Consider the following 13,422-nt stretch of genomic DNA (forward strand, 5'->3'; position numbering starts at 1 on the left):
CTTACCTGGCGGGTTCGTCGCGCCCGCGCCCGCGCCCGCTCGCCTCCCGCAGCCCGGCGCGGCGGCTTTTATAGACGCGCGTAGTACTCGTGCGGCGGCTCATTCATGCGGCCTCGGCTCCTACACACTGACGCGCTGCCGACGTCAGCCGGGAATTTAGGAAACGGGAAAGCTGCTATTTTTAGTGGCGAGGCGGGGGGTGGGGACAGAAGTGACAGGGAGCCTTGAGGGGAAAGAGGATTCACGAAAGCAGGATCGGGTAGGGGGAGTCCGCGCCCCCGACCTGGCCTACAAGGGGTTAACTTTCCGGAACTGTGGACTGGGGGGCCGAGGATAGTGTGGCGGCCTGGTGTGTTTATGACTCTCCCCCTCAGGAGTTCTGGTGTCCTGGGGACTCAGTCCTCCGCCCCGCCCGGCCTCCGGGGATCCTCAACTGGTAACCCTCAACCCCACTCAGTTCCAAGACCCGACGGCCTGTGACATCTCAGGATGCCACGCGGCAGCGTCACATCCCACCTGGCTCCTGTCATATTGTCTCCCTCTTCTCCTTTGGGGAGAAGAGGGGGCGGCGTAGGAGAGGAAGCTGGACAGCCGAGGGGTCAAGGACATAGCTAGGACTTTGGCGTCTGGGGGGCCTCGGGAAAGGAGAACCCACGCAGTAGGGGGCCAGACGCCAGTCAAGGCCCTGGAGATCACAGGGAAGGAAAGAAGTTGAGGAAGATGTAGGAAGGGAGCTGGGGCAGGTGTCAAGGACAGGGCACAAAAGGCTGGCCAGCCTCAGCAAGTAGAGGAGAGGACAGATTGACAGTGCCTACCTCCAGAGGGGCCACCTCAGCACTAATTTGAGCTAGACCAGGCATAGTGGCACATGCTTGGAGTCCCAGAGCTCTAAGAGTCTGAGGCAAGAGAATCACAAGTTCAAGCCTAACCTGGGAAATTTAGCAACTTAGAACCTGTCCCCAAATTTAAAATAATAACAATAAATAAATAAATAATTTTAAAAAGGGCTGAGGATGTAGTCCAGTGCAAAGGTCCTGGGTTCAGTCCCTAGTACCCTCGCCTCAATTGGGAGAACTCATAAGAGTGTGAAGGAGACCAAGGGACCAGCAGTTTGGCAGAGAGGGGTCCCCAGGGAGTAGTGGAGTCATTTTCTGGGGGGAGTTAAGAGACTATGCCATGTGGGGCAGAGTTCCTCTCAAAAGTATGGGGGAGGGCCAGGGATTTAGCTCAGTGGTTCTGGTGCCTGCCTCGCAAGCGTAAGGTTCCGAGTTTGATCCCTGGTACAAAAAAAAAAAAAAGTATGGGGGAAATGAATGGTTCTGTCCCCCTACCTCTATCCCAGGGCTCTAAATGGAGGAGTGAGGAGAGAGGGAGGGAGAGAGAAAGAGAAATAAGGAGAATGAGGAGGAGAAGGAGGAGGAGGAAGGGGGGGGGCGGAAGCAGCGCCCCGCTGGCCTGGCCGGTGGAGTCAAGGAAGGAGGGAAAGGTGGAAGAGTGAAGTCTACAGGAAGACCAGGCCGCTTCTGCTGAGCTGGCGCCAAGGCTATGAGGCCCTCCTGGTACAGCTGTAATCAAGACTTCAGGGTAGGGTAGGGCAGTGTGTTCTCTTGAGGAATGGACCTGGGGCAAGTGCTGATGAATAAAAACAGAGACTCTGAGCACAGCAGAACTGCAGTGGACAGATCCACTTCGCAAGACACACAGGGCTGGGATGATCTGACCCAGTCAAAAGGTGAAAAAATTAAATCAGGTAAGTTCAGAGAGGCTCTGCTTCCCTTAGGGACTTGTCCTCCTAGAGGGTGCTCCCTTTGCCCCCAGCCTTTGTCCTGCATCTCTGTTCTCTAGGAATGCCTTTCTACCCTGTGGAAAGATCTCCTATTCATCTGTCAGAGCCCAGCTCTAAAGGCGCTTTTTTTTTTCTCCGGTACCAGGAATCGAACTCAAGACCTTGCGCTTGCCAGACAGGGGCGGCGTCACTGAACTAAATCCCTGGCGGTCTAAAGGCACTTCTGAGGAGCCTTCTTATTCTATCTGACGCGTCATACACTTTTTCACCTCATTCGAGCTCACCATTTTCATCTTTGGGACCTCTATATTTGTGTAGCAAGGACGCCGTAGGGGGGTGGGTGGAGGTGGAAGGGAGGAAGTGAATAAAACAGATCCAGAACGCTCAACGGAAACAGGGTGAGGGACGGACTCAAGACGCGGCCAGAGTCAGGCCCATGGGTTTGAATCAGAAGCTGACATCAGGCACCAAACCCTTGAAACAGAATGCGAAGGAAACAGAGCCTCTGGGGGGCGCCCAAGACCTTGGTGTCTGTTACGGACAGCTAGCAGCCGCTCCAGCGGCCCCTCGCCGAGTGACTCAGCCACTACCTCTGGCGGGGGCGTGGGGGCCCGAAAAGCACAAGGGGCAGCGAGCACAGCCCCCGCCCGCCCTGAGGCCCCGCGCGGTTGCCAAGCTCTCCAAGGCCTCGCAGAGACCCGATCTGGGCGAACCTCATCGGTTGCCATGGTAACTCTGCGCCCCAGCCTCTAGCGCTAGGCCACTGAGGGAGATGCAGCCAATCAGAAGCTGAGGGTGTTTTCGGGGGACCCTCCCCGTATGTGGGCGGGGGTCAGGAGGTGCGAGGAGAAGGCGACGCGGTGCTTGGAACAGTCGAGGCGCCTCCTCCCGGGCGCGCAGGGACACTTCCGGAGCAGCACTGGCGAGCTGGAGCAGGATCCCCTCGCTCCCAGAAGAGGCGTCATTCGCAGGAACCCGGCCTCCACGTTGGGTCTAGGATCTTTTGGGGGAGTCCCAAGCCGCAGACGCTCCTGTCATGTTTCTCTCGGGAGAGTGGGTTGGAGAAAAAGTCACTTTCTCGAGGTTCCTCATAACAGCTCACACGGGGAATTCGGGGCTGAGGTCTGCCCAGCCATTTTCAGTCGAGTGTTCTGGGATCTCAACCGGAGAGCCACAAGCTCAGGGCAACTGTCTGGTGACACTCCTGCCCCGGGTAATGGGTGGGGTTAGCTCTATATGGAAGCCCCTGGAATATCCCGGAGATCTGGGACTCTGGGAGGGGGCTAGTGACACGGCCTGGACAGTGCCTGGGTGCAAAGGGGTCTGTGCTGTGCATACCTAACACGTGTGTCTGAGTGAGGGCAGGCGTGCCGGGGAGTAGGTCCAAGTGGACAGTCGAGTCCAGGAATGTATCAGAAGATTCCCCCGATGTCTATCTTCATCTTGCTTAAGATTTCCATAACCTTCCTCTGTCAGTTACCTGTCACCATAGTCCCTTCCTTGCGGGCAGGAGTCTTCTGAAGAGGGGCTCTGTCGATAGAAATATGCACTCTTGAGCACTCAGCTCAAAACCCCAGGGTTTATGGGACTCGCAGTCCCGAGTCCCCAGATGGGCACATCTGGAAGCGTGAACCTGCAGATAGTTCTCTGGCCCAGCTACTCTCTTCGAGCCAGCAGCCCAGGTGCGCGGGAGGGAGGTCTTGGCCCTGCGGCGCAGAGCGCTGTGCAGCCGCAAGGTGGCGCCATAGTCGCAGCAGCGTCTGCCTGCTCGGGCCGCTCCAGATAAGAGTGTGCGGAAAGCGCGGCAGGGCTGAGACGCGACCAGGACGCGGGGAGGACGGACCAGCAGGACAGACCGACCGGGGGCCCGGCGGGCGGAGGGCAGCGCAGCGCAGCCACGTCCCCCCCTGGATTCGCCGGCAGCCGGGCCCGGGGCTTCCGACATGCCCCCCAGGTGGGTCCTTGAGCTGGTGACTGAGAGGGACAAGGGACCCGGGACAGCCCAGTACTCGCGCTCTGGCTGCCTCCGGCGCATCCTCTGGCGCGGGCGCCCCATCGCAGCTGGCAGCTGGCGTTTAGGGTTCCGGGTGTCTCCCCTAGAGGACTCAGGCCCGCCAGGCTGCTGCTTCGCGGCGGGTTCATGGCGGGGTCAGCGGCCCAGGGCCGACTCTGCCCGCACATGGGCTAGAGAGGCGAGGGGAAGGGAAGGGGAGCTGGCGGGCGGGGCTGGCAGGGGCGCTGCCCTGGCACAGCTCGGCGCCTGGCAGCGGGGCGGGTGGGGCGCGGGCTAGGAGCTGCCACCGCCTCCGGGAGGGAAGCCCGGTAGGGCTGCGGCTGCAGGTAACGGGCCGGAGGCCATGCGGACCAGGAGGGGAATGGGGCAGGGCGGGCCAGCGGGCGGGCAGGGGAGCTCAGGGCTAGGCTTGGGGCCCGCGTCCGCCCGGCCGCCAGAATTGGGGGCCGAGAGGAAAAGCCGGGAGCCGAGGGACTCGGGCTAGCGCGCTCCTCTCGCCCTGTCTAAAGTTGAAAAACTTTTCCCCAAGTTTGGGGTGGCCGAATTCCGGGCAGAAGGGGCCGAGGGGAGCTGGGGAGGGAGGCGCCGGGTCTGCGAATGTAGAGCTGAAGTCCAGGCCGGTCCGGTCCGGAACGCTGGTGGGGAGCAGGCCGGGGTCAGGGCCGCAGCCGGCTGTGCGCTGTGCCCGCCCGGGGCGCTGCCCCCTCCCTCCCCTGGGAGCTGCGTGGCTCCCCCCTCCCCCCCACCTGCTTCCTGCCTCGGCCTCCTGCTCTGATATAACGCCCTCCCCGCGCCGAGGCCCGGCCTTCATTCTCTGCCCGCCAAGGCAGCCGCTGCCTCCGCTCTGGGTGCCGCTGCCCCGACCCCAAACAAGGGTCTGACAGTCCCCCGCCAGGGCTGCGCCGCGGTGGGCACCTCGCGCCCATCCTCCGAATCACTTCCCCCAATTGGGGCAACTTCTCCCGAGGCGGGAGGTGCTTCTTACTCGGCTCCCTTTCTCCCAACTTGGGCAAACTTCTCCTCGGCCCTGAATGACTTTTCCTGAAGTGGACATTTTATTTAAATCGGGTAACTGTCTCCGAAAGGGTGACTTCGCCTGAACAGTTTTCTCTTGGAAGTCCCCAGCACCCAGCCCGTGTGCCCAGCAGTGTCTGGGCCCGAGGCGCACAGGCCGGCCTGGCCTCCTGTTCATCCGCAGCCGTTCTCTTCCTGTGCCTTCTTCTGGCCGATTGGCCTAGGCTGCCACTCTCGGAGGTCCCCGATCCTCCTGCACCAGGGCCCAGGCCCTGGTGCTCCAAGATGCTCCTGCTCAGCTGAGGGGAAGGGGAAGTGGAGGGGAGAAGTGCCGGGCTGGGTGCAGGCGTCCAGGGCTGCGCGGCTCTTACCCGGCTGGTGTGTGTCCCCTCGCAGGAGAGTGTGCTGGGCAGACGATGCTGGACACGATGGAGGCGCCCGGCCACTCGAGGCAGCTGCTGCTGCAGCTCAACAACCAGCGCACCAAGGGCTTCTTGTGCGACGTGATCATCGTGGTGCAGAACGCCCTCTTCCGCGCGCACAAGAACGTGCTGGCCGCCAGCAGTGCCTACCTCAAGTCCCTGGTGGTGCATGACAACCTGCTCAATCTGGACCATGACATGGTGAGCCCGGCCGTGTTCCGCCTGGTGCTGGACTTCATCTACACGGGACGTCTAGCTGACGGCGCAGAGGCAGCTGCAGCGGCGGCAGTGGCCCCGGGGGCTGAGCCGAGCCTGGGTGCGGTGCTGGCCGCTGCCAGCTACCTGCAGATCCCAGACCTTGTGGCGCTGTGCAAGAAGCGCCTCAAGCGCCACGGCAAGTACTGTCACCTGAGGGGAGGTGGCAGCGGCGGCGGCGGTTATGCGCCCTACGGGAGGCCGGGTCGTGGCTTGAGAGCCGCCACGCCCGTCATTCAGGCCTGCTACTCGTCTCCAGCTGGGCCGCCTCCGCCGCCCACCTCCGAGCCACCGTCGGGCCCCGAGGCCGCGGTCAACACGCACTGCGCAGAGCTGTACGCCTCGGGGCCGGGCGCCGCCGCACTGTGCGCTCCGGAGCGTCGCTGCTCTCCGCTCTGCGGCCTGGACCTATCCAAGAAGAGCCCGCCGGGCTCTGCGGTTCCTGAGCGACCCCTGAGTGAGCGAGAGCTGCCCCCGCGCCCGGACACCCCCCCTAGCGCCGGCCCCGCCGCCTATAAGGAGTCCCCTCTCTCCTTGCCGCCGCTGCCGCCCTTCCAGAAGCTGGAGGAGGCCGCGCCCCCGCCCGACCCGTTTCGTGGCAGCGGCAGCAGCCCTGGACCCGAGCCCCCCGGCCGCCCCGACGGGCCTAGCCTCCTCTACCGCTGGATGAAGCACGAGCCGGGCCTGAGTAGCTACGGTGACGAGCTGGGCCGGGAGCGCGGCTCCCCAGGCGAGCGCTGCGAGGAGCGCGGGGGAGACCCGGCCGCCTCGCCTGGGGGCCCCCCGCTCGGCTTGGTGCCGCCGCCACGCTACCCCGGCAGCCTGGACGGGCCTGGTGCGGGCGGCGATGGTGACGACTACAAGAGCAGCAGCGAGGAGACTGGCAGCAGCGAGGATCCCAGCCCGCCTGGCGGGCACCTGGAGGGCTACCCCTGCCCACACCTGGCGTACGGCGAGCCGGAGAGTTTTGGGGACAACTTGTACGTGTGCATCCCGTGCGGCAAGGGCTTCCCCAGCTCCGAGCAGCTGAACGCGCACGTGGAGGCCCATGTAGAGGAGGAGGAGGCGCTGTATGGCAGGGCCGAGGCGGCTGAGGTGGCGGCCGGGGCCCCTTTTGGCAGCGGAGGGGACAAGGTCGCTGGGACTCCAGGCGGCCTAGGAGAGCTGCTGCGGCCATACCGCTGCGCGTCCTGCGACAAGAGCTACAAGGACCCGGCCACGCTGCGGCAGCACGAGAAGACGCATTGGCTGACCCGGCCATATCCGTGCACCATATGCGGGAAGAAGTTCACGCAACGCGGGACCATGACGCGCCATATGCGGAGCCATCTGGGCCTCAAGCCCTTCGCATGCGACGCGTGCGGCATGCGCTTCACGCGCCAGTACCGCCTCACAGAGCACATGCGCATCCACTCGGGTGAGAAGCCCTATGAGTGCCAAGTGTGCGGTGGCAAGTTCGCACAGCAACGCAACCTCATCAGCCACATGAAGATGCACGCTGTGGGTGGCGCGGCTGGCGCAGCTGGGGCGCTGGCAGGTCTAGGGGGCCTACCCGGCGTCCCGGGCCCCGACGGCAAAGGCAAGCTTGACTTTCCCGAGGGTGTCTTTGCTGTGGCCCGCCTCACGGCAGAACAGCTGAGCCTGAAGCAGCAGGACAAGGCCACTGCGGCCGAACTGCTGGCGCAGACCACGCACTTCCTGCACGACCCCAAGGTGGCGCTCGAGAGCCTCTACCCGTTGGCCAAGTTCACCGCGGAGCTGGGCCTCAGCCCAGAAAAGGCGGCCGAGATGCTGAGCCAGGGCGCTCACCTGGCCGTGGGTCCCGACGGCCGGACCATCGATCGTTTCTCTCCCACCTAGAGCACCTCTCGTGGGCCCAGCCCTGCTGCTGCTCCGCGCGCCGCCCGGCCCATACTTCTACAGCGCGGCGGCGGCAGCGGTGGCGAGCAGGCACTGCCCGGCCCGGGACACTACCAGCAGTGGCAGCATTGCCGCGCAGTGGCGGCCCCACCTCTCTGCGGCCTCACCTGGCCTCACTGCTTTGTGCCTTAGCCCGGGGTTGGGGCTGGGGGAAAACCCCGGGTCGGGGTGGGATGGGGGAAGGGAGATTTATATTTTTGATATCAGCGTTGACCAAAGGAGACCCCCGGCCTCTTCCCATGGTTTGTCGGCCCCCTCCTCCCGGCTCCGTGCTGCTCTAGTAGAGGAGGGGTGTCACTATTGGGGCGCTCCCAGCCCTACCTCCGGCCCTTGCGACCACACCCATTCTCACTGTGAATCTCCCCGCGGGGTCGGAGTGTCGGGCAGAATTGGGGAGAGGGGAGGGGACTGAGCCTGCCGGAGGGCCCTCCCCGCTCAGCTCCAGCCCGCCCCGGGACTGATAATGTGAAGTTCCTCATTTTGCACAAGTGGCACTAGCCCCAGGGCCAACCCTTTCCTCTCCAACCACCAAGGCTGGGAGTTCTGGAGCCAGGGCACAGACAGCCTTGGCCTACCTGGTCTCCCACTCCTGCGGTGTCCCCTTTCCTTCCCTGGGGTCCCGGACCATATTTATTGCATGCGCCCCGGGTGGCCCCCAATCCCAAGCCCAGTCTAGGCTGGGCTGGACTTCAGTCTCCTTAGCTCCCTCCTTAAGTTTGTATATTTCCTACCTTGTACACAGGCTCTTTCAGAGCCGCTTCCATTTTCTATACTCGAACCAAACAGCAATAAAGCAGTAACCAAGGTCCCCAATCCTCGCTACTCTCTTCTGCCCCTACACAAGAACCTAGCTGGGCTGCAGCAGGGTGGGTGGAAGGGCGCACGGGCACACAGGTGTACAGGCTTCACCTGTCTGCCTTCCCTGATCCCAGAAACAGATCCACAAGAGGTCAGGTCATTTCATAACTAAAGATTTATTAAGGAAACAAAACCAGTGCTGTAAATGGGACAGAGAAGAGAGGGGTCTCCCACCCACCCAGTCACTGGCCTGAGCCAGGGAGAAGATTCAAGGGAGAGCCAGGGCCTTGTACTCCCAGGGGCCCAGTGTCCCGAGTTCTGAGGCCCTGAGGGATTCACACCCCCCAAGCCACTGGCCTTGGGTCTCCTGTGCAGCTCCCCTCCGACTGGCATAGTCTTGGGCCTCTGGGAGGGCACAGCATATGCCCATGCTCTGGGCAGGTTGTACAGTCATGCAGCGGGCTGGGGAGCTTCCCCTACTGGTCCCATTAAGATTTACCACCCCGTCACCTGACCGACCCTTTTTTCCCCTACCTCCTCCTCCCTGGGTTGGAGCAACTCGTTCATTGTAGAAAGCCTCTTGAGTGAAGGTGTGCACATGGGTACCAGCTAAAGAGGCAACAAAAAACTTCAAAGCTAAAGGGCCCCTGTGCTAGTTCTCGGAAGTGGAGGGCAAAGCTGGAAACAAGGTAAATGGTTTGGGATGCGTAATGCTCCTCCAGGCACTGACCATCCCACTCACAGGCTGGGCTGTACCAGCCTGGATCCTAGAACACAGAGGCCTAGGAAGCAATGGTAAATGGGAAAGCTTTATTAGGTTCCTGCAGCAGGTGGCAGAGAACTCCCATGACAAGGAACTGAGGTGAGGAAGTTAGGAGGCTGGGAGGGTAAAAGGGACTAAAAAGAAAGGGAAAGAGGATGAGGGGATGCTCTGGGTAGGCAAGGGTGGTGGTAATAAGAAGAGTCAGAAAATTTCTGAAAGAGGGAACTACAGCAAAAGGAAGGCAAATGAGAGTGGGAGCAGGAGGCGGCCACCCAGGAAGCACAGGTCTGAGACCAGATGTCTCATCCCTGTAGGCCCATGACTGTCTAAGGGCAAACAAGGGGCAAAGTGCAAGGGGCCCAGATTGATGTGGACAGGAAGAGGAACAGCAAGATGGGTGTGTTTGGGGTGAGGGCAGAAGAGGTGGGGGCCTGGGGCTGCTGTTACGGACATGTTGTCCAGAACCCAACTTGGGTCCATGGGGGAATCCAAGCCTCAGGGAGCTGGAGACACTCCCTGGACACCCTTCATGACGTAGCCAAAGCCTCTCAGTCACATTTAGGTCAGAGGTTCTACAGATGAAAGGGACCTGTAATTTTGCCTGCATCTGAAGGAAACACTAAAACCCCTGCCTTACCACCATCGGAGAAACCAGTGGGGTCCCTGGGTGAGCAAGCCTTCCCATCCCTGGAATTAAGACTGGAAGGGAAAAAGGCTGAGGCACGGGCAGCCTATTTGGCTTGCCCACCTGTTGTTGCTGTAGCTAGCCACCTCCCCACTAAATCTTGGCAGCTTAGGAGGGTCCCAGCAGCTTCCACCAACCCTTGGGAGGGGCTGTGTGAGGAGCAGCTCCCCCACAGCACGGCCACAGTGTGGGTTGGAAGAGGATGGTTTATTGTCGGGGTGGATTGGTGGCTCAGGCACGTGGTCATCTTCTGTGCTACACTTGGTGCCTGGTGGCCTCTCCGGAACGGTTCCATTGGGGTGGGCCCCGGTGTGGTCCCCTCAGCCCACCTGGGCCCACGTAAGGAAGGCTGGGATGTCCCGTACAGGCACATTCCTCGTAAGTGCCTTCACACGCAGGTTCCGGTCATCAGTCAGCAGCACCACCTCCCGCAGTAGACGGATTGGCTCCTCTGTCAGTACATAAGAAAGGGCTTAACTGAGGATGGGAGGTTGGGGACAGGCATTCTCCTCAAAGGGAATGTGGTTCTGGAGGGGGCAAGACAAACTTTTTCTCTCCAAAATGCAGACTCTGAGCCTAGGGTTAGAGAGGACCATGCATGGCCTCATGGCTGTACTTCTGCTCTGTGCCTCCTGCACAGGACTCTGTTCTGCCTGTGCCTGAGAGGTACTCAAGACCAGTTTCCTAGGAAACTGAGGGAGCAGAAGCCCCTTGCTGTCTACTCCTGACTGCATGGCTGGTCCTGGATTCAAAATACCTTCTCTTTTTTTGCACATTTTCTCCTTTTAGGGCCATAAGACTGATGCTTTATGCATCTCGGGGTAGAAGACCAAAGATTAATAGAAAACAGATACAGGACTCCCAAGTACAGGGAGAGGGGTCAGCTCAACAGAGGTCTGAGGCAAGATGAGACAGGCAGGGGTCCTTGACAGAACCATGCCAAGGGAGCCCTGCAGCTATGCGCAACTGATTTTTCTCTACTAAAGTAATTTATGCACATCTAACAACAGTACAGAAGGGTAAAAAGGAAAAGCAGAGTTGAGATTATCTTCCTAGCTGTCTTGTACCCCACAGAGGGTAGCCTTCAAGATATCTTTATGCACATTTACAAGTACATACACTTGTGTATCCGTATCTGTATCTTAGCTTTTTTTCTTACAACACTGAAATCATACTAGCCACATTTTATATGCTTAAAAGGTCTTTCTATATCAGCACAGATAGCCTTCATTCTTTTTAGATGACCGTTTTAGCACAATCTGTTATCTCTCTTTCCTTCTCTAACCTTTAATGTACTGGAAAGAACATAAGTGGGCCAAGCACTCACACAGGTGACCCCCACCTTGGCAAACCCACTCCTCAGGCCCAGGCTGGGCATTTCCTGGCGGAGGTCCAGCAGACAGCCAGGCACAAGAAATGTCCTGCTGTGCTCACAGACTGCGTGGGCTGGTGGGGACAGAGGATTGCAAACATCCATGTCTGACCTGAGTGGTTTCAGCTTGCCCGCTCCAGGCAGGGAGGGTAAAAACTGGCTTTCAGCCTTGGGTGGAGCCTGGGGGATGAGGGAGGGGAGAGGCTCATGGGGTTGATGGTGGTAAGAGAAAGCAATAGGGGGAAGAGGTTGTGCTAGAGTCAAGAGGCTGGGTGGGCAGAGGAAGAAGGTGGTGACTAAGGGAAGGGGCTGCTGAGATCCCCTCCACTGCCTGGGCCTGGCCCCTCTGGGAGTGTGAGTGTGGGGTGGGTGGTGGTATGTGGTGCTAGGTGGGGCTCCCGGCTAGCTGTCTGGGTCTGTCTGCAGTCCCATCACTCCTGCCCTGGGCCTCAGATCAGGAGAGTTGCCGGCCTTAGGTCAGCCAACCGAGGCCCAGTGTTGCTGGCAGGGGTCTGCAGGGGTTTCTGTGGATACTTTGAGACATTTTTAACAATAAACATCCTCTGTTTTGACACTGGTAACTTCACTTTGTTAGAAACCAGAAACTGTCATCTTGTCAGGCCCCATCCGCCATAATCCACATGATTTTAAAATTCAACATCGTTTACATATAAACATTTGGTGACGGTTTCTCTGTGAATCTGACAAGTTAATCTGCTAAGAATTCTCACTGACAAATGAGGTTTGATTACACCAGCCGTTGCTGATGTAATTCTGATAGGGGCGGTCCTCAGGATGGCAGTGGGTTCCTGCAGGCTGTTTGGGGTGAAGAGGGGGTGGGTAGAGGGACTAGCAGGGCCAAAGTCAAAATGCATCTGTCCTAAGGAACCGTCCTGAGGGTGACCAGTGCATGAACCACACTTCCCAACAAGGCCTTCCGAAATCCTGCCTATCTCACTTAGGAGGTACCCATCTAGGAAACTGCCCTGGGGCAGGGCACAAGCTCCTCTGGCTCAGCCAGAACTCCTTTTTATCACTTGAACATTCCAGACCTGGCCCTTCGGGACAGGACATGCAAGCCATGTGGCATGATTCCTTTGAGGAACAGCAGTTATGGGATCATGGCTAGCTTCTGGTATGGAGACTCAGAGAGGAATGAGGGCTGCACTAACATGGGCGGGAGGAGAGGGAGGAGAGAAGACAATCCCTAGAGCAGTGCAAAAGCCAGGGCTCGGAGAATGAACAGAGAAGATAGACGGGTGACAGAGACGGGAAAAAAATGAGGAGACTACATAAATGTAGACAGAAACCAAATGGTGAGAATTACCAGCTCTGCAGATGACAATGAGCTAGGAGGTGCTAGGAATCCCTTCCAAAAGAAGAAATGTTGAAATCTGGAGCCAGGAGCAGAAAACCCCTGAATGTCACTGACCCTGCGGGGCTGTGCAGGAAGGAAGCTCAGGGTCAAGGGTGAGGTGGTCAGGCACTTGGAAGAGAGCCCTAGGGTGGGCCTCTGGCCCAAAGATGAAACTGCTCACCAAAGAATTCCTGAAAACTGGGCTACGGGCTCAGCTGTAAGTTCTCACCTACCTCCCAACTCTAGCCAGCCTGCAAAGTGCTACAGCTCATGATCATAGAGACCAGGGAGAAAGGCTAATCCTTGCTGAGGAAGTACTTTGGCCCCAGCCCAGATAGAGGGTAAACATTCTAAGAAGATGAGCATGGCCAAGAAAAGGGAGTGTGCCCACTGGGGGCTGTGCTCTTCAGAGGTGCAGAGGGCTGGGCTCAGGCGACCACAGCCAGAACAGCTACACTGAACTACATGATATTCTTGCTGTCAGAGGGAACTCAGAAAAAAAAAGTAATGCCCCCCTCCCCCCAAAAGTAGTTGCAGACCAATGGGAAAGCTCGCTGCTTAGAGCTGGGCTTCCTGGGCTAGGCTCATCCCTAGTTGGCCCAGGATCCACCTGACATTCCCTGGGGATGAGGGAGCTGCGACCGGGAGGTCTGACTTCTGGAAGGGCAGGAAATGGGCTGGCTTAGGTTTGCATGGTTCTTCCAGGTCAGTGAGCAGAGGGACCCTTCTCAGGGGCTGAGGATGGGTACAATGATGGGTAAGGGATGCAAAATCTGAGGCAGAAGCCATGCTGTACCTTTGCTGGTGGGCATGAAGTCCTTAGCTTTGTCTTTGCAGTAGTGGAGGCAACAGGAGAGGATCAGGTCATCATTGTTACCCTGGAGGAAGACAGTGTGAGAAGCATACTGGGCAGGAGGGGGCGCCATGTGGAGGAGGCAGAAGTGTACTTCCAGGACCATGTCCCAGGTCCCTCCCATGCATACTCTGCCCTGCTTGGCCAGGTCTAGCTGTGCTATGTGATCTAGGAGACAAGGCC

General features: G+C 59.3%; 2 protein-coding genes across 7 annotated transcripts in view; one reads left to right on the top strand and one right to left on the bottom strand.

The window, feature by feature from the left end:
- The first annotated feature begins 3,604 nt into the window (after positions 1-3,604).
- On the top strand, positions 3,605-8,224 carry Hic1 (HIC ZBTB transcriptional repressor 1). 2 transcript variants are annotated; one of them, XM_004857172.4, is made up of 2 exons: positions 3,605-3,740; positions 5,211-8,224. In XM_004857172.4, exon 2 carries the CDS (start codon positions 5,231-5,233, stop codon positions 7,349-7,351), a length of 2,121 nt encoding a protein of 706 aa, XP_004857229.1. In that variant the 5' UTR covers positions 3,605-3,740; positions 5,211-5,230; the 3' UTR covers positions 7,352-8,224. The 2 variants fall into 2 exon arrangements, with proteins under 2 accessions (XP_004857229.1, XP_087048105.1); XM_087191979.1 differs by lacking the exon at positions 3,605-3,740 and adding an exon at positions 4,568-4,868.
- A 142-nt stretch (positions 8,225-8,366) lies between these two features.
- Positions 8,367-13,422, bottom strand: part of Smg6 (SMG6 nonsense mediated mRNA decay factor) — a 239,868-nt gene continuing 234,812 nt past the window's right edge. For all 5 annotated transcript variants that reach the window (XM_004857170.4, XM_004857168.4, XM_004857167.4 and 2 more), the window contains 2 exons: positions 13,183-13,264; positions 8,367-10,108 (listed from right to left, as the gene is read on the bottom strand). In XM_004857170.4, coding sequence (XP_004857227.1) covers positions 9,978-10,108; positions 13,183-13,264 — 213 coding nt within the window. In that variant the 3' untranslated portion in view covers positions 8,367-9,977. The remainder of the gene's footprint in view (positions 10,109-13,182; positions 13,265-13,422) is intronic.

The sequence above is a fragment of the Heterocephalus glaber genome, unplaced genomic scaffold (assembly GCF_053883595.1).
Source record: "Heterocephalus glaber isolate CG9 unplaced genomic scaffold, H.glaber_assembly_v1.0 deba00001564, whole genome shotgun sequence".
NCBI lineage: Eukaryota > Metazoa > Chordata > Mammalia > Rodentia > Bathyergidae > Heterocephalus > Heterocephalus glaber.

Coding starts and splice junctions, on each gene's coding strand:
- Hic1 (XM_087191979.1), top strand. CDS start 4,832: ATGACTTTTCCTGAAGTGGACATTTTATTTAAATCGG. Junction 4,869..5,210: donor GGACATTTTATTTAAATCGG/GTAACTGTCTCC, acceptor GTCCCCTCGCAG/GAGAGTGTGCTGGGCAGACG.